Source organism: Kogia breviceps, chromosome 4 (genome assembly GCF_026419965.1).
Source record: "Kogia breviceps isolate mKogBre1 chromosome 4, mKogBre1 haplotype 1, whole genome shotgun sequence".
Taxonomy (NCBI): Eukaryota; Metazoa; Chordata; class Mammalia; order Artiodactyla; family Physeteridae; genus Kogia; species Kogia breviceps.
Window position 1 is genome coordinate 132,943,861 of NC_081313.1, and position 24,803 is coordinate 132,968,663.

Here is a 24,803-nt window from a genome sequence, read left to right on the forward strand (position 1 = left end):
ATAATAATAATAAACTCATTACATGTTAACATAAATGTTTGCAGACTTTTTTGTCTGACTTAATAGAAAACAGCTGGATTTTCATATTTACTTCTGCTTGTAATCTTTTGTGATATGTAGTTTTAGTTGAAGTATGTGAAGAAAATCTGGCTTCACCCACGTATGTAGTTTACCATTTTAACCATTTTTAAGTGGCATTACAATTTAGTGGCATTAATTTAATTACATTTACATTGTTGTTCAACAGTTACCACTATCCATCTTTTTTTTTTTTTTTGGCTACATTGGGTCTTTGTTGCTGCACGTGGACTTTCTCCAGTTGTGGTGAGCGGGGACTACCCTTCGTTGTGGTGTGCGGGCTTCTCATTGTGTTGGCTTCTCATTGCGGAGCACAGGCTCTAGGCGTGCTGACTTCAATAGTTGTGGCACGCAGGCTCAGTAGTTGTGGCACATGGGCTCTAGAGCACAGGCTCAGTAGCTGTGGCATAGGGATTTAGTTGCTCCGTGGCATGTGGGATCTTCCCAGACCAGGGATCGAATGTTCCCTGCATTGGCAGGTAGATTCTTAACCACTGCGCCGCCAGGGAAGTCCCACCACTATCCATCTTTAGAACTTTTTCATCGTCCCAAACTGGAACTCTGTACGCATTAAACAATTACTTCCCATTACTGTCTCCACCCAGCCTCTGGTAACCACAATTCTACTTTCTGTCACTATAAAATTTGACTATTCTAGATACCTCATATAAGTGGAATCAGACAATATTTGTCCTTTTGTGTCTGGCTTATTTCACTTAGCATAACGTTTTCAAGATTTATCCATGTCACAACATGTATCAATACTTTATTTTTTTAATTATCAAATAATATTCCTTGTATGAATATACCACAATATCTTTATCCATTCATCAGTTGATAAACATTTGGATTGTTTCCCTTTTCACTTCTTGTCATTAATGTTGCAGTGAATTTTAGTGTACAAGTTTTTGTGTGGACATATGTTTTCATTTCTCTTGGGTATATATCTAGGAGTGGAATTGCCGAATCATATAACTATGTTTAACCTTTTGAAGAACTGCCAGACTGCTTCCAAAGAGGCTACATTATTTTACACTCCCAGTAATGGTATATGATGGTTCCAATTTTTCCACATCCTCACCTACAACTTGTAACATCTGTCTTTTATTATATTACAGTTATTGTAGTGGTTATGAAGTAGTATCTTGTGATTTTGATATGCATTTTTCTGATAGCTAATAATGTAGTACATCTTTTTATATACTTCTTGGTCATTTTTTTATCTCCTTTTGGAGAGATATCTATTCAAATCCTTTGCCCATTTTTAAATTGGTTTGTTTGTCTTTTCAATGATGAGTTATAAAAGTTCTTTATGTATACTGTAGATACTAGATGACCCTTATCAGATATATGATTTGTAAATATTTTCTCCCATTCTGTGGGGTTGTCTTTTGACTCTGTGTTAGTGTCCTTTGATGCACAGAAGTTTTCAGTTGTGATGAAGTCCAGTTATCTATTTTTTTCTTTTATTGCTTGTGCTTTTAGTGTCTTATCTAAGAAACCATTGCCTAATCCAAGGTCACAAGATTTTCACCTATGTTTTCTTTTGAGTTTTATAATTTCAGCTCTTATATTTAAGTCTTTGATGTATTTTGAGTTAATTTTTGTATATAGTGTGATTTAGGGGGTCAGCTTCATTATTTTGCGTGTGAATATTGTCTCAGCCTCATTTGTTGAAAGACTATTCTTTCCCCATTGAATTGTGTCTTAATATTTGAAAACATGAAACCTAGAGGACTACCTGAAGTTAGCCACATGGCAAAGTTTAAAGCCAACTGTCAAGGTTAGAGGGCACACAAGTCCTCCAAAAGACCATACTCACTTCATTTTTTAAAAAAATTAATTATTTTTATTTGTTCATTCATTCATGGCTGCATTGGGTCTTTGTTGCTGCCCGTGGGCTTTCTCTAGTTGTGTTGAGAGGGGGCTACTCTTTTGTTGTGGTGCACAGGCTTCTCATTGAGGTGGCTTCTCTAGTTGCGGAGCAGGGGCTCTAGGCACATGGACTTCAGTAGCTGTGGCACACGGGCTCAGCAGTTGTGGCTCACAGGCTGTAGAGCGCAGGCTCGGTAGTTGTGGCACATGGGCTTAGTTGCTCCGTGGCATGTGGGATCTTCCTGGACCAGGGCTCGAACCTGTGTCCCCTGCATTGGCAGGCGGAATCTTAACTACTGCGCCACCAGGGAAGTCCCCAGCCTCACTTCTGACAGCAACTGCAAGTTCAAGGTGTTCCTAAAACCACCTTCAGGTTTGATAATTCACTACAAGAGCTCACTGAAAGCTATTATAACTCATAGTTACAGTGTATTACAGGGAAAGGATACAGATTAAAGTCAGCTAATGAAAGAGACACTTAGTGCAGAGTCTTGAGTTCCAAACACAAAAGATTCCTTACTCCTCTCATGGAATCAGGACATGTTACACCCCTGGCACAAGTGTGTGACAATATGCATGAAGTATTACCAACCAGGGAAGCTCACCTCAGCTTCAGTGTCCAGAGTTTTCACTGGGGCTTCATTACATAGGCATGATTGATTTGATTGGTTGCCTATGTAATTGAACTCAGTCTCTAGGTTGACTGATACTGCATTACCCAAAATCCCCAGCCTAAATTACATGGTTGGTCTTTCTAGGGTGGTCAGCCCTAGGATCCCATAGCAAAGATACTCTTATTAGGTGTGACATAGATTACCTCCAGAAGTCAAGGCAGAGATCAGACCTCCTCTTGTGTAAGGCCAAATTTTTTTACTACACTGGGACAAATATCCATTTTCAGGGGCAGAATTAGGAAAGGAATGAGACTTTTTACTGAAGATCGTCTGTCTGCCAGGAATTATATTAGAATCTTTGTGTATGGTCACCTCATTAATTTTTCAAATTAACCCTGAGAAGTATTGTTTCTTCATTTTGCACATGAAAAACTGAGGCACAGAATCCAAGCAACTTTTCTGAGTGCTGGAGCTAAGATTCAGACCTAAGTTTCTCTGCTCCAAAGCCAAGCATTCCATCAAACACCAACCCATCAGGATTGCGCCATTGCACAGGTCTGGGGACACAGTCTACATTGCTGTGTTCTCTGTGGATGGTTTTCCTTATGCTTGTACAGTGAAGCACCTTGTATCCCAGCCACCCTAAATAACACATACCATCTGAGTAAAAGCAGTGAGCTTCCAGACAAGTTCCTAGTACTCCTCTACTGTGTATGAATTCTGAACCATCACCACCCATTGCCTCCTACCATAGCAAGTTAAAGAAAGGTTCATGAATATATACTCCCTGGTGACCTGTTTCAAAATACCAGCAATGGTTGTATCATCTCTTCTAGGTTGATTTGAGCATCACTGAAGCTCTTGCTATTCTTATCTTCTCAGGCTGCTGTACAGGACAGATTGAATGAGCAAGAGGGTGTACCAAGTGTTTTCAACCCACCACCATCCCGACCCTTGCAAGTTAATACAGCTGACCACAGGATCTACAGCTATGTTGTTTCAAGACCACAACCAAGGGCAAGTTCTTTCATAGCTGGAATTTCTCCCTTTTTTGTTTTAAAAGTTCTTTCACTTGGTTATGTTGATCTCTATATGATAGGAACAAAAGGAATATTCAGAATATAAACCTGTTAGCTTGACCTAGCTCCTTGGTAGATTTATTGGGTTTATCATTTTTCCTTTATTCCTTAATGAACCAATGAAAGTATCCTTTTTTTTCCTGTTTCTATGCCAGTTATTTGAAGAGTTTTCTGTGCCTTGTTTATAGCACTTCATCTACATGTATTTACATGTCTAAAAATGTTCGCTATGTGTTTAATAGATCTTCCACTTTTAAGTTAGAGTGTTTACTGAATTCTTTGTTGCTTCATTTTACTTAATTTTAAGCTACTTCTAGGGAAGTACTTGTAATCACTGTGGGAGCCTTGGCCATATCTTTGAAATTAGTCTTGACGGGCTAGCAGTAAGGAGGTGGTTCAGTTAAATTCAGCAGGCATTTAAGAGTGTTCCAAGGTACTTGATATTTTGCTGTTGGGGATCTAGAGATGAATAAAGAGGCATTCTTCCCTCTTCAAATTATTCACAGTCAAATTAGGGAAGTCAGGTGTGTATACTGATAGTGAACACTCCAGAGAACTTTTTGGAGTTTCTTATTCTTGGAGTTACACTCACCTCTTATACTTGGATTTAAAATTTACTCCATCACTCCTTTTTGTGGAGTACTTGATAACGTTTTAAAAATAGTTTCTAAGTAGCTGTTTGGGGGTATTCTGAACAGCACAGATTCCTAGAGCATTTATATGATTCAAGGAGTAGTTCTAGGGAATTCCCTGGCGGTCCAGTGCTTAGGACTGTGCACTTTCAGTGCTGAGGGTCCAGGTTCAATCCCTGGTCAAGGAACTAAGATCCTGCAAGCTGTGTGGTGTGGCCAAAAAAAGAAAAAAAAATCATTTTTTTTTTCTTTCTTAAATTAGAAAAAAAAAAAGGAGTCGTTCTGTATGTGTCCACTGTTTCTCCAGTTTGTTTTGGGCTTGACTGTGTTTGGGACCCTAATGTCCACTAACGGAGCTCCAGAGCTCTAGAGCTCCCTGGCCATGGACACAGAGGGTCTCAGATTAACTCAATATACAGTGTAAGAAATGCTTTGTAAGCTATAGAGCCCTATATGTTTGCTAATTAATAATAAGAGCAGCAATAATCAACACTTTTAAAATAATAAGAGTATTACCAAGATTAGCAGCTGTTTGGAGATTTAGAATTGTGGTTAATATAATTATTTGTCATTTATATACAAATGTCCAAGGTAGCAATAGTGGTTATCTTTCTTGGTATTTCTATATACCACATTTTAATGTATTAAGTCTAAAAAGGAAAGAATGAATATTTATGATTTGGGGAGGAAAACTTGCAACTGAATTTGACAGCTAATGTAAGTAGCTGCAGAATAACTGTTCAAGCAGATTTAATACAAAAATTATTGTATAAAAGAAAAATATAATAGTATTAGATGAAGTCAGGTCAAAGGTAGTTGGTTTTTAAGAAGGATGAGGTGGGTCAGGAAAAGGGAACCTTGTTTTGCAGAGGGAGAAATTACAAGAAAAGGACAAAAAAGAATGAAAATCTTAACTAGCAATTAATGTATTAGGGATTGAGAGAATGATATCTAACTTTGTTTTTGGAATTTCAGGGGCTGCTTGGATGGGGTTATTACTTGATAATGCTTCCATTCCGGTTTACCTATTATACAATACTTGATATATTTAGGTATGTACCTTTGTATGTATGTGTTAGTAGTAACAAGGTAGATGTTGGAGCTGGAACATAGACCAGAATAAGGTTTATGCTCTATCAATTTTGGCTTGCCAGTTTGTCATCAGATTGAATACTTTTCCTGAAGTATTAATATAGCATGAAAATATTTTCGGTTTTTCAGACATAACAACAGATGTTATCATTTTCACAAATAAGTCTGCCTCCCTATCCCACATGTTTGTCCCCCTACATTCCCTAGTTAATCTTCACACCCTTTCCTTTCCAACCTCTGTTATCTTTACTAGCTTTACACTCCTTGTAACTTTTACCCTAAATCATCTTACAACTCATAATCCCAACAAATTCTTTTGCTCTGAGATGACATCCTTTCTTCTAGATTCCTCCTATAACAGTTTCATCATTCTAGACACACCTTCTGTACATTTTCCTCTGTCCTGGCAGCCCATAGGTTGCTGGCACTGGAACCCTTCCATATGTGTACCCCCTTGCTTCACACTTTCACCTTTCTTCTTAATTCCTTCATGTACCATTTGGAGAGCTCAGCACAGGAAGCTACAGAAAGGCTGGAAAATGTCAAGGGGCCCAAGTTTCTGGCACATCAGACTTGGGGTGTCTGGTCTGGAACTCAGTAGTAGATGAACCCACACCTAGACTTCATGGAGATCTAAAATGTTTTATGGGCATCCACACCAACAGATGGAGCTAGAACGTGTCATCTGGGCCTTACATACAGGGCATTCTATACCTTCCTCTAAATATGGGCTAATCTTTGCCTTGCTTTAGGGAGCAGAGCCTGAAGGTAAGGACCCAGCAGCTGCAGAAGTGTTAGGATCAGACAATACCTAAGAATGGGCATGTAAAAACCTTTAAAATCATAATGAAGTCTGAGTTGACATCTCTATTTTTTTTTAAAAGCTGATTGTCCTAAATTGTGTTGGCCATTGGAATATATTGTAATGAGAAACAAAAAAATTAAAACCTTTATCCATTCATCAAAATTTGAAAACTTAAAGAGTAATAAGATAATCCTAAAATACTTGATTTCAGAGAAAGTTATCAAAACATTAATCTTCTTAAGGATTTCTAATCACTTCCCCACATACACAGCTTCTTACCTTTGTTTTTAATTTGCTCTGGAATGTTTGTGTCAGTGAGTTTGATTTGATTACTCAGGAGAAATTCCAAGTGAAATCATATATATATGGGGAATTTGTTAAGGGGATAAGTAATTGGCTCAATATTTGGTAAGGAAGGTATCATAGTTTAGTCAGCTTTTCTATGCTGATATTTCTTTAAGTATATGAATATTGTTTGCTTTCCTTGGGAAAAAATATGCATGGCATGTGTTACTAATTTTAATGCAACTGTATCATCCAAGTAACTTATTTAATGTTACATAGCACATTGACTTATCAAGCCCCTGCTCCTTTGCCTTTTATGGAAACTCAGAGGATAAATAAATGGTACTATACAAATGTGATAAGATTGGCTCTTTAGAAACAGATGTGTGGTACCATCTTTAACCTTACAATAACTGCCAGGTCTCCAACTCTGCCAGTGTTGTCTAGATCTGTTTTATAACTTCCTCCATGGATGCTATCAACCATAAATCACTGAGCAGAATTTACTTGCCCTGTTGAAGAGCAAGTCAGTCATGACTGCAAGTTTGGGTTTGAAGTTCTTGTCCATAATTTGAATAGTTTGGGAATGTGGACTCATAATTCAAAATCCCAGGAGAACAGAAAGGAAAGGGAGAGGCAAGTAGAAGAACCAGAAAGAGATACACCTCTGTTCTAGAATAGCACTGTCAAATAGAACTTTCTGTGGTGATGGAAATGTTCTGTATCTACAGTGTCTAGTATGGAAGCCACTAGCCACATGTGGCTGTTGAGCACTTGAAATGTGACTGGTGTGAGTGAGAAAGTGAATTTTTAAAATTGTATTTAATTAAATTAATTTTCTTGGTAATTTAGATAGCCACATGTGGCTCATGGCTGCTTTTTAGACAGTGCCGTTATGGAGAGTCTGGGGGCACAACCTGACCTATGATCTTTTTGGATATTGCATCTTCCTTTCCCAACTCTTATAACCCTAAATTTTTCTGCAAAAAGCACTCAAGATTTGTTTAGGCCAGTGTTGGAATTTATAATTCTAGTAATTTGCATTCTTCTTAAACAGGCAGTGGTATAACACTTGCTGCTTTGTGGCTTTTGAGCCAGACTATACTCTCAGGTTTGATGGTCCACTCACAGACCATTCACCTCCCTTTGCTGCCATGCCCATGGCTCTGCTATAGGAATCTTTACAAACTGGCCCACTCCATATGCACTACAGGAAGCCGATTCATGTGATATTTATTCCTTCCTCCCCAGGTTTGCTCTTCGTTTTATACGGCCTGACCCTCGCAGCCGGGTCACTGACCCCGTTGGGGACATTGTTTCATTTATGCACTCTTTTGAAGAGAAATATGGGAGGGCACACCCTGTCTTCTACCAGGGAACGTACAGCCAGGTCAGTGCCACAAACCATATAGATGCCAATTTATTGATATGATTCTATCCTCAAAGGAAAGCATAGCTTAGCACTGATCATGTCATTCTTTTATTCAGAAACTTTAAATAGCTTTTTATTGCTTACACAAGAAGAGACCAAGCCCTTTAGCTGGGCCCTCCTTGATGTAATCCCAACCTCCTTTTGAGGTCTTTCCTGCATAATTTGTTTCCCTATACCCTAGGTTCAAGCTGACCATTCCCTTAACATACTCTGTACTTTCCCACCTCTGTGCCTTTGCTTTTGCTTTACTGTTTCCTCTATCTAGAATGCCTTCCTCACATTTTTGCTAATTGGAGTCTTGCCCATCCTTCACCAGCTCATGTCACTCCCCTCTTGTACCCTTTCCTAATTGTTGCGCCCTACCCTGCCTACTTGCAATCTAAAATAGTAGTTGTTCCTTTTGTACTTTCATAGTGGTTTTCTTTTTTAAAAAAATGTTATAGCAATTTCACATTCTTCCTTATTTTATAGTTTTTTGTGTTAATGTCTTATCTCCTATACCAGAGACTGTAAGCTCCTTGTAGGCAAAACCTAAGTCTTGGATCCCTCACAGAATTGAATAAAGGGATAGACCATAGACTCAAAGCAACACATCTTATTCAACCCAAGCCACACAGACATTCGACTGTTGTTACCTCTCAGGGAGCAAAAATTAGGAGTTCTATGGGTGTTGGGCATATCTCTAGTTTACCAGAGAAAAATGTAGAAGTAACACCTTATGCCTGAGGGTCGTTCTGCAGCCTCCAGGATTCCTGAATCTATCTGGAGAAAGAGAAAAATGCTTACTCTTGCTTCATTCTGCTTTTTCCCACTGGCTGCTCCCACCCCACTCAACGAGCATTAAGCACCTACTACTATATGCCACGCATTGTGCTCAGTGCTAGAGATACAGACATGAATGAGATGGGCGCCTCTCATACACCCTCTTTGCTGTAATCCTGAGGTAGACTACCAGTGGTCGTTCAGGAAATCTTAATTAAATTGTAGTGTACCTGGGATTCTACAAATGCAAAAGCATACACAGAAATCTGGGACACTAGCCTTGTCTTTGAAGATCTTTTAAACCCCATGCTCTTTAAAATGCCCTTGGGTCCCTCAGTCCCTCATCCCTGCTTGGTATGTGTGTGGCCTTGGATCAGGCTCATCTTCGCAGTATTTTTTATGTTGTAGCTGTAAAGTGGCAAAATTCTCATCTCCCTTTTCAGGTCAGATTCTCCTGTTTATACCTTCCTTTAGATTGTGGGAACAGCTGACTTTTCTGTGATTGGGCGGGGAGGGGGCCTTATTTTGTCAGCCTGCCTACTCTTATGTGCCTGATAGAATATAAATCCTAACAACACTAAAACCTTTTTCATTGAAGCTTGTTAGCATGGACTTTCTGTAGGGAGAGAAATGCCAGGGATATGAAGGTAGGAGCCCAGGAATTTTCTGGTTTTCTTGCTCACCTTATTCCCTCATTTCTTCTTTTGTTCCTAAATACGTAGCTGTATCCGTTAGGACCCTTAGCCTAATTAAAAGTTTGAGGCACAGTCATCATCATAATTTGTGATCTTCTGTTTCTCACAGGCGCTTAATGATGCCAAACGGGAGCTTCGCTTTCTTTTGGTTTATCTTCATGGAGATGATCACCAGGACTCTGATGAGTTCTGTCGGTAAGTGGATTGATTTTTTTTCCCCTCTTTTCTGATCTTATCTACTGATAATTTGTAGTAAGCAAGTTCTTCTCATGTCCTCTTCATCCCTCTCCACAGCACCACACTCTGTGCTCCTGAAGTTATTTCACTACTAAACACTAGGATGCTCTTCTGGGCATGCTCCACAAACAAACCTGAGGGATACAGGGGTAAGTCGTGTTTCTTTTGATTCATTGAGATTGTTGAGATATCTTTGGAATAATCTGGAAGGACATGCCATTTATTACATGATTATTCTGTGGCTGACCAATCCTCTCAGCAGTCCTGAGAGATGAGGGTTGTATTACCTCCACTTTATGGTTTAGGAAACAAGCTCAGAGAGTTTAAGCCACTGGCCCAGGATCAGTTAGCAAGTTTTGGAGCAAGCTCAGATCTGTCAGACTCTAGCCCATTCATTACAGTTAACCATTGCCAGAGCCTGTTTTATTTTTAAAAATACCCAGTCCTGGCCAGCAGCTTGCCTTTAATCTTAATGAGCTTTTTACTGAAGAGTATTCTTGTCATCAGCAATTTTAACAGAGCTTCTTGCACAATGAGTTTGAGTACCCTGAGTGCTGATAGGGATTCAGAAAGCTCAGATCTTTGCTGACTATAACTAACGCTTAACTGGAGGTAAATATCTTTAGAAGTTAGTATCTATAAAGGCATCTAGTGAAGGAAAATGTAGTTACTTTGCAGCTACTTCTATTCAGCAACTTTTGAATATATACTAGTATACCAGGCGCTGTGCTAAATCCTGAGAACCAAAGATGCAGCAGATGTTTTGTCTACATCCTGGAATCCGAATTGTTATTCCTAATTGGTTTTTAAACATCTGATAAGTTCCTGCAGTATATGTTTTGCCATTCTCTTATGGCTTTGGGTGTGAGGAGTGATAGATAGAAGGAGACTAAGGATATTTTTAATAGAAGCTTAAAATCTCTTCTTTCAAATCATAAGGTAAAACAGGTAAAACTCTGTAATTGTAAAATCTTGGTTATTTGGAAGACCAACTTTCTAAACTTCAGAACAGAAAAGCTAGACCTTTTTTAGTGGGTGGGGGTGGGTGGGACATAGGAAAAGGGGATAAAGAAGGGATTGGATAAGAGGAACAAAAGACAGGGAAGATGATGGTGGAGATCCTCACCAGTAAAACATAAAGCTTGAGACTTGCAGCCTTGTCCCCTTTAGGTTTGACCCCGACACAGGGGGAAATTATGCTGAGCAGAAGCCAGAGTCTTTGTAGATCCTTTTCCTTCCATCAAATAGACATTGTTCTTGAACTCTGCAGCCTGCCCTAGCATCATTATGACAACCACACCCCACCAGAAAAGCCTGTCCTACTGTAATCAAATTACCTGGGAATAGGGACACAAATATATAATAACAACAACAGCAAAAAGATTGAGAAATGAGGAGAGAAAAAGGTAGGCAGGGAATAAATGACACCTCCCTTTTTTCCCAACTGAGACCAAAGCAGTTCTCTCTTGCTTGTTGTGTAAAGTCTAAGAATTAATCTGTTTTATCCCCAAGTCCTGCCCTTGATCTTTTGGGTCTTCTTTCTGTCAGTCTCGCAGGCTTTAAGAGAAAACACCTATCCATTCCTGGCCATGATTATGTTGAAGGATCGGAGAATGACTGTGGTAGGACGGCTAGAAGGCCTCATTCAGCCTGATGACCTCATTAACCAGCTGACATTTATCATGGATGCAAACCAGACTTACCTGGTGTCAGAACGCCTAGAGAGGTACAGGGGAGTTCCTCTCTGGAACTGAGACCAGATGTAGACTTGGGTGCCTTACTTGGGGCTCCATAAATCCTGACTTCTTCTCTGTTAGGCAACTTTAAAAGCCTTGTCCATTTAGTGTTAAAATATTTATATATTTTGACCTAAATAACTCCATCAGATCATCTTTTCTTGGAGATGTGATTCAAAATAAAGACAGGACTCTATGCTCAGGAATGTAAATTGTGTCATTTAAAATAGCTGAGCATGATATAAAGAACTTAAATGTAAAAAATGAGGAATGGTTATAACTTGGTTATAACTCCTCCCCCATCACATAAGTAATGTACATTAATTAATGTAGAAAATTCAGGAAACATAGAAAAGCACAGAAGAAATTTTAAATCACTCATAATCCTACCACCACTTTTAACATTCTGGGATATTTTCTTTTAATTTTATAGACACAGACACACACACTCCTACGTACATACACAATTTTTTGGAGAGAAAAAGAAATATCCCAAAATGTTACAGTGCTTTCTCTTTGATTAGTAAAACTCTGAATAAGATGTTTCTATATTTGTCACATCTTCTAAAATGTGTGTTTGTGGTTTTTTGGTTTTATGAAAGCAACATACACAAAAAGGTTGTAACCCAGAAAGGTATTTACCTATAAAATATGATCCCGCTGATCATTTTATGGCAATAATATTTTGTTACTTCTGTTAGGATTGGGGGGAAAGGATAGTTTTACATGGAAAGTTAAAAAGAGAGGGAAAAGGTTGCCATTTCTTTTTCTGCCAAATTAAAGTAAGAAAAGAGATGGCTCATTCAGATTCTGCATGAGAATCTGAATCCCTTATGGTAGTGTTAACTGGTCATCTGCCAAGATTGTCAACCTTTTTAACCCCCTAAAAAATTTCAATATAAGAAAACACAGAACTTTGTGAGTTTTATTTTTTCCCTCTATGCTTTTTATCTGTCCACAGGGAAGAACGAAACCAGACCCAAGTGCTGAGACAACAACAGGATGAGGCCTACCTGGCCTCTCTCCGGGCTGACCAGGAGAAAGAGAGAAAGAAGCGGGAGGAGCGGGAGCGGAAGCGGCGGAAGGAGGAAGAGGTGCAGCAGCAGAAGTTGGCAGAGGAGAGACGGCGGCGGGTAAGGAGCCTGTCTTTATTTACTTCTGGTGACTCCCAAACTGGTCTTTTCTCAAGTGTGAAAGAAAAAAAAACTGGATGATAGGATTGTGAGTGATTTAAATTCTCCATGCCATTTTAATATTTACTACATTTTCACAAAAAGTATTTTTTAATTGTTTGAAAATTTTATTAAAACAAATACAAGAGTAAGTAAAAGTTAGGCAGAGCAGCTCTGTTCCGTGAAAAGTAAGTATAAATAGATAATAAGCAGTTCAATATGCTAATTCACAGCAGTAGATTTTAAGCACTCATTCTTAGTACTAGTGTTTAGCTCATCTGACATTTTATTCATCATCTTGTTTCATTGCATATTGCTGCTTGATTATAACCAGTGTCTTTTAGTCATTCCCTTTTTTCTAACAGTTACATACCTTAACATAGTCAATAAATAATACATGTGATGCAATAGTATGTAATCAAATAAATATAATTTGAATTAGGGTGTTTCTGACCCTTGCCAAGAAGTTTTTCTTCTGATACTGGTCTTGAATTTTTCGTCTGACTACCCAGTAAACCTACATGATGTGATTGTGTTTCTTGTTTCCTTGTTCCCTAATTGGAGCCATAGCCTCACCTTTGCTTTGTGTCTCTACAGAATTTACAAGAGGAGAAGGAAAGGAAGTTGGAGTGCCTGCCCCCGGAGCCTTCCCCTGATGACCCTGAAAGTGTCAAAATCATTTTCAAATTACCCAATGATTCTCGAGTAGAAAGACGATTCCACTTTTCACAGTCTCTAACAGTAAGGACTGCCTAAGTTGTGTGAAGTATATATAAAGTCTGAGCTGTAGATATGGAAACTTTTAAAGACTCTCAAGAGTGTTGTTGCTGTATCTGCTGCTCTGATGAACAGGGGAGGAAGGAGGTGGGGCAGAGAGAAGAGTGCACTGAATTATTGTAGGTTCCTTCAGGTCTAGCTGCCAACTCAAAGCAGTTATTAAGGTTTCATTTTATCATGTTTGAGCTCTGCTAAGAAGAAAAGATACCTTACCAAGAAGTCCCACAAAAGACTTGTATGTTGGAGGTGGGAGGCTCTTCCAAGCTGCTCGACTTGCATTGGCTTTAGAATCCCACCAGAACCCCTTGCTGTGTAGAAAAAGCTCTATCCCCGCTGCCCTGGAAGGACTGGAATTACACAACTGAATATAAGTGCATATGCAGCTTGCATGCAGTTGTCACTCTTTCTTTCTACTCAGCCCATTAGAAGCCCCACTTAGTAGGGCTACCTTGTATATCTGGTGTCCATAGGTAAATAGTGTTTGTCATTCCATAGGGATGTAGTTAAAAGCAGAGACTCTCAGAGTCTCACAGAATGAAGATCAAATTCTCATTGTTCCAGTGTTAATAGATGTGTTTCCTTGGTCAGTTTACTTAATCTCTAAGCCTCAGTTTCTTCATCTGTTAAATGGGTATTATAGTCACTCTCTAATAGGATTGTTAGGATTAAGTTCATATGTAAAGTGCTCAACATTGTGCCTGGCTCATAGTAAGCATTCAAACGCTATTGTTTTTGGTGTTTATTATCAGAAGGAAGTTCCTGTTTATATTGAGCGTTGGTAAGTTGCCTTTCCAAGTTTACAACTATAATAGATTCTGCCGTTTCCCTGATCATTTGAAATAATCAAGAATAAACTGCATAGTAGAAATGTGGATGCTCTGTAGTCAGGTGAGGCTGGGTAGCACATTCATTACTTCTCCTGTTTAACTGGAAAACATTGGACAAGTTACAGAGTCTCTTATAGGGCCTCAGATATATCCCGTATGTAAAATGGAAATATAACCTGTCCTCTGATAACATTAAACTTAAGGTATATCAGGCACTGTGCTAGGCACCCTAGGGGTTATGCAGGTGAGTAAAGCATGGTTCTGGAATTCATGGAGCTTACTGGCCAGTAAGGAATGTAAGACGATTCAAGGAGCTAATTCAGAGTAAAACGTTGTGAGGCATCCTGGTGAGAGAGAAGCAATAGCTTCCTCGTTTTATTTGTTTATCTCTCATTTATACATTGATTTATATGGGGGAAGGTGCTCACATCTCTAATTTTGGATTTTTTAGTTGGGAATAACATGAATGAGCCTCACACAGGACCTAGCATGTAATAGATGGTTTCTAAATGTTCATTCCCTTTCCTTGATGTGTTTCCTAACTACTGTTTTCTGTGTGGGTATTAGCTTGCAGCCATGTTCACTGACAGTTTCTCTGTAGTATGCCCAAGTGCTTATGGAGCTTTTACTCCCCAAACTCTCATTATCATTTTGTATATGAAAAGCCTAACCAAAATTTCCTCTCGAGAGTTTTGGAGGAAAATCTATTAGAATTGTGGAATAGAATAGACTTTTAGCCAAATGGGAACCAACCCATTTGTTAAATATTTAATCCTTGTAGGCTTTTTAAATACGTTTACACTAAAAGTTATTTTTTAAAGAAGAAAAATCTTCAGATGGAGAGAAATAATTCATAAATGGGGACAAGGATCAGATGGGAAAGAAAGAAGTGTAAGAGGAGAGGTGTATTGCAGTGCTGGCCTTTCATTTAACATTCGTAGAGTTAATAACATGTAACTGAATAATGAGTTACAGTTATTTAGTGCTCTTGCAGACTTTGTGTGATCTTCCTGTGAGCTCTACCCTTTATAAATACTCTCAATGAGTGAATGTTCAGCAAAATGCTCAGTTTGTGCATGATGCTCTGCTCAGCTCCTGACAGGGGTTAAAAGCTAGGATAAAAAAGGATAAACTAGAAAAGTCTCTAGCCTTCAAGAGTGAGCAAAAAAGTGGCAGCTGACTTTCTCCTAAATGAATGCATGTAAGATAGAAACCAAATTATACTCAGCCCAGAAATCATTTTTCTATCCATTATGAAACAAAAGGGACCTGTAGAGGTGATTTCATCTGTTTCCTGATGGTATTGGTGCATTGCCAATGATAAACAGAAAATGCCAGTGTTGTATCAGTGTTGAGTATTGTCAAGCAGTGACTGAAAAGGAAGCAAGATATTTTGCCCTTTTGTAAAACCCTTGTTGGGTTCATACCAAGAATACTTGGTGCAAGTCTAACTGATGCATCTCAAGAAAAGAAAAGGAGAGTGAATGTTAATGGAAATTGCAAAGACAGAGAAAGGAACTGAAAGTGATTAAGGTTGATGGACCAAAATGTGAGAATTTTGTAAAATCATGAATGGATTAGGTGAGAGGAAAATGAATTTACTCCTTAAACGGATTTGTAGCAATAGCCTCCTCAGGCAGAGGGGAATAAACTTATGAGAGGTGGAACAAAAAGGAAATAGAAATAGATTCCCTCAAAAAAGTAAGGGTAACTTGAATGGGGTGCTCCTGATCTTTGAGATGGACCTGAAAGAGGTTAACAGTGCCCTTCACCGCACATCCCTTAGAGTCTTGTTAAAAACAGAATTTGAGATAAAGAGGACCATAGATCAGATCCAGGGTGCCTGTTCTTCAAGTGTGGAGTTAAGAGACAGGGGAAAATAAGAATTTACCTGTACCTTGCCAGAGCCAGACCAGGGTGAAGAGGGCTTTCTCACAGAAGAGAGGTCTACGTGGAGGGTGTCAGATCTCGATCAAGTGAAGGAGGTGTGCATATGTGGGGGCACCCAGTGCAGAGAAGTCAGAGCTCAAGTGGCCTGGGGATGGGGTGGGTGTTAAATCCAGAACCAGGTAAGGAGGGTGTACATGAGGAGAGGGGAATCAACTCATGGCTCTCAGTATACAGGGGAAATACAGATATAGATGCATATATGTATGTACACATTGTCTGGCTTTCTCCACAGAGAGTGCTTGGGAACATCAGCACCCCAATAGCAATGAACATACCTAGCACCTAGGTCATGGTTGTTATTTATTTATTTTCTGTTTTTTCGTTTTTGGCTGCACCACACAGCATACAAGGTCTTAGTTCCCCGACCAGGGATCGAACCCATGCTCCCTGCAGTGGAAGCGTGGAATCCTAAACATTGGACCTCCAGGGAATTCCCTAGATCATGGTTTTTAAATAGCATTGTCCATTAAGAAGAATCACGGTTCCTTGGAGAAATGGCTGATTCCAGGACTGGGACAGGGAAAATACAAGATTAGCCTGGAACACCTTGTGCCACAAAGCAAGGAATTATTCAAAGAACGATGGAGACATGTCAAAAAGACACAGAGGCCAGCTTGATTGAGCTCCTCGGACTCCATCTGAAACAGTTTGAACATTAGAACCTATTGAATAAAATAGGAAAGCATGGCTCTATATTAATATAAATAAATAAATTGAAGAAAGTTTGAGGAGCCAAATGTCTCTGTAGTTTCAGAGTACCTCCCCACAAAATACTCATTAATAACAAAGGAGAAAAGACTAACTTAGAGTGGAGAGGCCTGGCAGGCATCATCTTAATCAAGTGGTCACAGTGGACATCATAGGTAATAGAGCAAAATGAAATTGTACTCCACCTGAATAGGATGCACTGAGTAGAGCACAGCATCATTTCTGTAATACTCCTGGCAGAGATGCATAACTGGAATCTAATCATGAGTAAACATCAGATAAACGAATTGAGAGACAAAGTAACTGACCAGTAATCTTTAGGAGTGTCAAGGTCATGAAAGTCAAGGAAATCCTGAGGATTTGTTCCAGGCTAAAGGAGCAGACTTAGGAGATGTGACAACTACTAAATGCAACATACAATTTAAAACTGGATCCTTTTGCTATAAAAGGCAACTGCCAAAACTTGAATGGGACCTGAATAAAAATTTAATGTACATTATTATATTACAGTAATAATGTATCAGTTAAGTTTCCTGATTTTGAGGGTTGTATTATGAAGGTGATTGCCCTGTTTGTAAGATATACATAAGTATTCTGGGGTGATGGGATATTCAGTTGGTAGCTCGCTTTCAACTGGTTCAAAGAAAAAATTCTGTACCTATGCTTTCAACTTTTCTGTAACTCTTGATTATTTGTAAATTAAAAATGTTTAACTTTATATCAGACAGGTTTTCAAAAAAGAAACAGATGGGTCAATTCAGAGTAGGACTAGCATTGGGCTGTGTAATAAATCTCTTAAAAGAGCTGCCCGACATGTTTGCTCTGTGAAATGGATCGACTTTGAAATGGAATTTCAATCTAATGTGATTACTTCATATCTCCTTACCCTGGGGAGAGCTGGGGTATATTTGATTTCATGGTTGTGTGTCTGTCTGTCTGTCTTTTTCTCACTGCCCTTCTTTTTCTATAGGTAATAGAAAATTACCTTCTTTTTCTGCAGGTAATCCATGACTTCTTATTCTCCTTGAAAGAAAGCCCTGAAAAGTTTCAGATTGAAGCCAATTTTCCCCGGAGGGTGCTGCCCTGCACCCCTTCAGAGGAGTGGCCCAACCCCCCCACGCTGCAGGAGGCCGGACTCAGCCACACAGAAGTTCTCTTTGTTCAGGACCTAACAGACGAATGACACTTTTTCTTCCTCTCCTTTTCCACCCCAATCCCTAAAAGAAATGGAAAAAAACAAAACAAAAAAATAAGAGAGAGAAATTCATATTATTATTATTATAATACAATATTTTTTTTAAAAGACTGCTGCATCCTACGGAAGGATCAGAAACCATGCTGCCTGCAAAAGTCACCACCTGTGTGTGCACTCGAGGTTAGCAGTGAACGTTCCTGCTGGCAAACCCAACCTTCCCTACTGCCTCTGCACCACACACCTTCCAATGAAATGAGACTCTTCACCTCCAACCCAGCCATTGTCCTAACTGGGGAAGGGAACATTCCCACTAGATCTCATTCATTCTTGCTTTTATGGAAAATAAAAGTGAAAAAACCTCCAACAACCAGCTACTGCAGCATCTCCTGAGGACTTGCTTCTTCCACCTCTGGAGAAGAGAGGGAAGGGAAGGCACAGAGCAGAAATGTTCCTTGAACTTCCCACAATTTATGAATAACTTTAAATTTTTGTTGTTGCTTTGTAATGACCAAAGGAATGAGGCTGACATAGGTGTATTTTTTTTTTCCTTAACATCATTTGATAAAGAGCCATTTCTTAAACCCATGAGTTCTTGCCCTGGGCTCCTTAGCCCACAAGAGTGTAATAAAGGTGTCCCAGGCTGGTTTGTGCTTATTTCTGCCATTGTCCCTCTCATGTTCCCAGAGGTTCTTTTTGGTCCTACTCTTGCTGTCCTTTCTTGCCACCTTTGCACCCCACTTGGTACAATAGGAGGAAATCTGGGTTTGTAGCCCTACAAAGGCTGTATATGTACAGATACACCCATATACATGGTATGAACTCTGTGTAGACTAACCTATACGTACAACTGCAGCTTTTCCTTGGAATCTGGACCAGGTGGTCATTATGGGATCTGAACAAAGGATATGTGTTCTGACATGTGCATGCTATTCCTGCCCAGCCCTGAGCTTTTCTGAATTGCCAAGCTTGGTGCCTTTCCAGAGGACTAGCAGGGTCTGTGGTGGAACCAGCAGAACCATGTGAGAGTACCCCGCCTGTCTCACTGGGAATGTGGTGGTGGTGGTGGTGTTTTAAGGGTTGAAAGAACCGGAGGCCTTGAAGGGAGCCAAGACAGAACTCAGCCTGTGTAAAGTGTCGGAAGGCACATTTCAGTTTTTGATGTAGCCACCTGCTGGGGGCAGTTTTATCCTCTCCCTCTATTGCTGTGTTGAAGCAGTAGGGGTTTTTCCCTCTGATGTCTCATCTGTGGTTGAGTTTATGGTCATGGGTACTGGGGTCAGGCCATGTATTCTCAGATGTCAGCATGAGCTGACAAGTATTCCAAAGTGTTCTGTAGTTAGACTTGCAGATCTTGTAACACTGCAACCTACTGAAGTTACTGAAGTTATTGCAGTTCCCTAGCGTGCTGTGAGGCCAGGGGTTCATGTCAACATAAAGCATAACTTGCTAGATTTGCAGCCTCCGAAGGCTTTCTCTTGCTTAGCTAAACCTAAGGACCATTCTTTTAGGTAGAAGTGATGTGACTGCTCTTCTCTGCCACCCTTAGTGGTTGGGGTAAACACCAAGGGGTAGGGTGAGGAGTCCCATGGGAATCACCTGGGGAGCCTGAGAATTTCCCACTGACCTTGGCACAGGTGTCTAGGTGTCTACAGCACCATCTCCAGGAAACTTTAATTTTGCTCCTGGCTGCCTGTTTTTCTTTCACTTTGTTTCCTGCTGTCCCAAGTCCAGATGAGTGGGAAATTGCTTTCCGACTGTTGTCATAAAATGTATCTGGAGTGACTAAGGATAAACCGTGTTTTCCACGCTACCTTACGTGAAGTCGGCTTCCTGCTGACAACCATGCAAAGATGAATTTTTCCACTGAACTCGGAGCCACCCTCCCTGTCTGGAATGCAGAGCTGTTTCCCTGCGTAGGAGGGTATTAAGGACCTTCACCAGCCTGGGTGTACCAAGTATCTTTTCCACACCTCTTTGGGAAGTTGTAAATTTTTTTCTTAATAATTCAATCTGCATCTTACTCTATGATGTGCACTTTACGCCTCTTGCCTTTTGATAACTTGTCCAGTGAAGGAGGTCAGATGCCAGAGTATTATTAAAGTCTATTCGTGTTGGTACAACTCTTGGGATGGCCTATCCATATACTTTAGTTTTCAAGAGGCTCCACCTGAAACACATGCTTCTTCCTAGTGTTGAAACAACGCTGCTTTACTCAGTCCCGGTTCCTGTCTTCATGCTGACCTAGACCTGCTGCCTAGGTGCCATCTTCTTTCCTCCATGAAAGATGCACATTTTGTCAACGCCCGTACAATCTGTATGTCACTCCCAAGGACCTCTGGGAACTTGATGGGACCTGCAAGTGAGAAAATACTGAGAAGCCGGTGATCTGCAAGCATTTGTTCTTCTTTCTAAATCACCTGATTATTTCAGCTATTGTTTCCAAATGGCAAGTCATCAACTAAACAAAAAACACTTGTTTCCAGTTTTGTTCTGTACTCCCAAGACTAAAGTTGTAGGTTCAGCTGGATTTCCATAGGAAATGACCAAGCAAAGATACCTAATTGAAGTCAGTCGAATTTCTGCAGCCTCAGTCTTTTCTTTCACTTCTGCAGAATTTCCTGCAGCAAATACTTCTTTCTCCTTGCTTGTTTTCACTATGATGTTTGGATAAGAGATGGCCAATGGAGAATATTTCTTTAAAAAATAATAATAAGCTAAAAAGAACCTAGAATCTTCAACTGAGCAGTCATGAAAATTGCTAATGGTGCCAAGGCCAAGAAAAAAGTTACAGAAAATGACTGTGGGAAGGAGTGATAAACCCCAGAATGCAAAATCAGGAGTGTATTATCTGGTGCTTGAACAAGGAGCTCCACTTTACAACTGGTTTTTTTTTAGGACTTGTGAGGGATGCAGCAACAGGAAATCCATCCACAAAGGATGCAGTGCCCCAACTTGTACTGCACCTGAATAGTTACGTGATGATAATTTACTGAAGAAATCTAGTGTACTTTAAATTTTTTTCATAAAAGTTTACATTGTATTGTAGGTTAACATTAAATGTTTTATAACAAAAATTTCCTAACAAGTTGTGGGTCTTTCTGTCTAGGGGAGATCTGGTAGATGTTTCTATGTCTGAAGGCAAGGTTGGAAAACACCAGGAGAGGGAACATTGCCAAGAAGCAAGGGGTTAAAATAGACCTACAATGTGTTCCTGTGGAAAACGGCAGCTCAGGCAGTGTGCTTTAGTAGAAGGAGCTGGCAGATCTGGGTTCAAATTGGGGCTCTGTCATTTGTCAGCCTTATGACCTCAGACAAGTTTTTTAGCTTCCATGAGCTTTAGTTTCCCCAACTGAAAAGTTAACACCATCTGCCTCAGGATAGGCTTGTAGATTAAAAGATTAAATAAATGAAAAAAACCTTAAAAAATGTATATGAAGCACCTGACACAGGTGTCATTAAGTATTTGTTCCCCTTTCTCTAAGGAAGTGTATTTTGAAGGTATATTTTCTGGCATTAATAACTATCAGTTTCTTAAGGCATGTCGTTTCTCCTGCCAGAACAGACCCATGTCCTTGCAAATGAGTGGCTAGAGAAGAGTCACTTTGGATCTAACAGATTCTGGACTATTGGAACTATGCTCCTAGGTATTTTTTTGTTTGTTTTGTTTTTGCGGTACATGGGCCTCTCACTGTTGTGGCCTCTCCCGTTGCGGAGCACAGGCTCCGAACGCGCAGGCTCAGCGGCCATGGCTCACGGGCCTAGCCGCTCTGCGGCATGTGGGATCTTCCCGGACCGGGGCACGAACCCGTGTCCCCTGCATCGGCAGGCGGACTCTCAACCACTGCGCCACCAGGGAAGCCCGCTCCTAGGTATTTTTTGCTTATATTTTCATTTCTGAGAGGAAATTTAAGCCTCAATTCTTTGCCTTTCTCTTTCCCACTGTCTGTCCTGGGCAAAGAACTCATTTCTGTGAGTATGGATTCTTGTCACCTTCAGAGTCTGCCCTGTTGCTTATCCAAAGGTGTGTAGGTGGGTATGCGTGTGTGTGTGTGTATATAATTTTTTTGAATGCACATCTTAAGTGTAAACTAGAATGTCTTCTTCGTCTAGTAAGTTTTCAAGAGTTTATTCTCCTTAGGTCAGAATCCACTAAAAATGAATACTTCGCAATTGAGAAGCTTACATATAAAAATTTTGCCATTGATTAATAGAGTCAAGGAAGATGCAGACTCTGATGCCAGATACACCTGGTCTCAAATCCTGACTGGGGCTGTGATTTTGGCCAACTAACCTCAACTCTCTAGGCTTCAGTTCCATCATCAGTAAAATAGGGCTAACTGTACCATTTCCATGAAGATTCAGTGAATTGCTGCTGCAGATTGCCTGGCACATAAGTGTTGGGTAAAAGCTCCTATTAGTTTTCCAGTTTGTAGTTTGCCCACTGCTAGCAATTCACCCCGTATGGATCAAGGAAGGAGAGAAAAAGGGGAGGGGTTGAGCTTTGCTTATGGGCAAATAGTGCCTGACACTTTTTACTTGACACACTTCCATCACTGCAGTTGGAACTCCATGTGTGCTTTTACCTTGATGGAGCCACAAGCCCCGAGCCACCAGAGTCCCTTCCTCTTGCCTCTTCTGCCACTTGGATGCACTGTCCTCCAGGGCAAACTCCCAAAGCATATGCCATCTGCTTGGACTACTTTATCCTGTTCTGGTTGCTACTGGCCATTCTCCAGATGTTGGCAACTGATAGTTTCCACCAGCAACCTCAATGACTCACGTCTACATATTTGGATTCCCTAAAATTCCAATTCTTCTGCTCCTGATTTGCCTTGTATGGCAGCTGAATATGGTGGGATGTGGCTTTGGAGTCAAATCTGGATTTGAAACTGCTGCTTATGGATTGATCTAGGGCAAGTTTCCTCCTATATAAACCTCATGGTAGTACATCCTTGCAAAAGTCCAGGTGCCATTTTGGGGGGTTTGGGCGGATTTTTATTTGTTTTGGCCGTACCGAGTGGCTTTCAGGATCTTAGTGCCCAGGCCCCCAGCAGAGAAAGTGCCAGGTCCTAACCACTGGACCACCAGGGAATCCCCTCCAGGTGCCATTTAAATGAGCTGGTACGTGTGAGTGCCTGGCATGGGGTAGACGGACACTTAGATGAGTGGTCGCTTCCCTCCCTCCTATGCGAGCAGTCCCCTGCTTTGAGTGTGGCCTTCACTCAGAACTACTTCATCCTCAGGACTTTAGGACAAATGCCTCTCACCACAGCTGTTATCACTCCAACTCCACTGTCCCTCCTCTGTCCTCAAAGCCCTCCTGTCCCTTCACCCTCATTTCAGTCTCCCTACTGGCGTCATCTTGGCTTCACACCTATCTCCACTACAAGCCAGTACTGAGTGTCACAATTCCAAAGTAAACTCAAACGTTTGATTTCTTTCCTCTTGCTCCTTCAGCTGCAGAATCTAGCATGTATCACAGTGAGTTGAAGAGCCCTGGGGGTTGGTGCCCACTCCTTTGATTCAGCTCGAGGAAACCCTATGCATTTCTACGCCATAGGCACTGCCTCACTGTGTCCCCCTTTCTCAAATCCAAGCCCACCTGCATCCTCCTCACTCTAAACCCACTGCAACATCTTACTTCCTGAGAAAACTGAGGTCTTGTCACAGAACTTCCTCATCTTCCTTTTTCACCTCAAAATTGTTCTGTGCTGCCACCTGCTTCCTGTTTCTCTTCTGTCTTGTGGGTGTATTTTCTTTTAAAAGAGATATAATTTACACCCAGTAAAATGTCCAGCTCGTAAATCCACAGCTTGATAAAATTTTACCTAAGTGTACACCAAAACCAAGATGCAAACACCACATTACCCCAGAAAGTTCCCTTGTGCACCTTCTCAATCAATAGCTTCTCAGACATAACCAACTATTCTGACTTCTTTCACCATAGAAGTTTAGCCTGTTCTTAAACTTTGTATAAATGGACTCCTTTTGTATGTGTGTGTGATTTTATAAGTTGTTTTCATGATGAAATTTTAGGAAGTTCAAAGAAACAAAAATTTATTATACCACACTGTTCAGAGATGTCCACTGTTAATATTGTGATGTATATCTTCCCAGACTTTTCATTGCATATAAAAACATTTTTAATACAGAAATGGGATAATATTGTAAATACTGTATTATCTCTATTTCACACACTCTTCTATATCTTTTTTAATGGCTATGCAGCATTTCACTGAATAGCTGTACCATAAATTGATCAAAAGCCTATTATGACATTTAGGTTGTTAAGCTTTTTGTTTGCTTTTATCTAATAGATTATCTAATAGATTGATAAACATCCCTGTAGCAAAATACGCACATCCATGTTTATTTTCTCAGGAAAAAATTTTTAGTAGTGAAATTAGTGAGTCAAAAAGGAATGGAAATTTTTACTTTTTAAAATGTTTGTGTTATCTCCAAATTGTAGTGCAGAAAAGTTATTTATACTCCTATCAGCAGTGTGTGCTCAGTCTCCCATCTGTGTCATGATCACCAGATCTTTACCAAAAACTAACCCCTTTCCAATTGCTTGGATCTCTTTATCTTCCACCAAAAACTGTTTAGCATCTCCTCCCTTACAAAATCTTAATATTGCTTTACCCACAAATCACCACCCTGTCTCCTTCCCTGCCAAGATAGTTTGCACAACCAGCCTCCACTTCTTTCTTAACCTCCTGTTAATTATACTTTCATCTCCACTGACTGCCTCTTATGGTCACCTGTGACCTCTTTTTTTTTTACTAATATATTTTAAAAATTTGTTTTATTTATTTATTTTTGGCTGTGTTGGGTCCTCGTTGCTGCGCGTGG

At 40.1% G+C, this 24,803-nt stretch overlaps 1 protein-coding gene across 1 annotated transcript in view; it reads left to right on the forward strand.

The window, feature by feature from the left end:
* The window catches only part of FAF2 (Fas associated factor family member 2), a 58,552-nt gene extending 39,947 nt beyond the window's left edge, over window positions 1-18,605 (forward strand). The window contains exons 3-11 of the mRNA XM_059063522.2: window positions 3,450-3,584; window positions 5,254-5,330; window positions 7,712-7,850; window positions 9,459-9,544; window positions 9,644-9,735; window positions 11,135-11,312; window positions 12,284-12,455; window positions 13,092-13,235; window positions 17,757-18,605. Of these exons, the coding sequence (XP_058919505.1) occupies window positions 3,450-3,584; window positions 5,254-5,330; window positions 7,712-7,850; window positions 9,459-9,544; window positions 9,644-9,735; window positions 11,135-11,312; window positions 12,284-12,455; window positions 13,092-13,235; window positions 17,757-17,939 (1,206 nt within the window). The 3' untranslated portion in view covers window positions 17,940-18,605. The remainder of the gene's footprint in view (window positions 1-3,449; window positions 3,585-5,253; window positions 5,331-7,711; window positions 7,851-9,458; window positions 9,545-9,643; window positions 9,736-11,134; window positions 11,313-12,283; window positions 12,456-13,091; window positions 13,236-17,756) is intronic.
* Window positions 18,606-24,803: the final 6,198 nt, after the last annotated feature.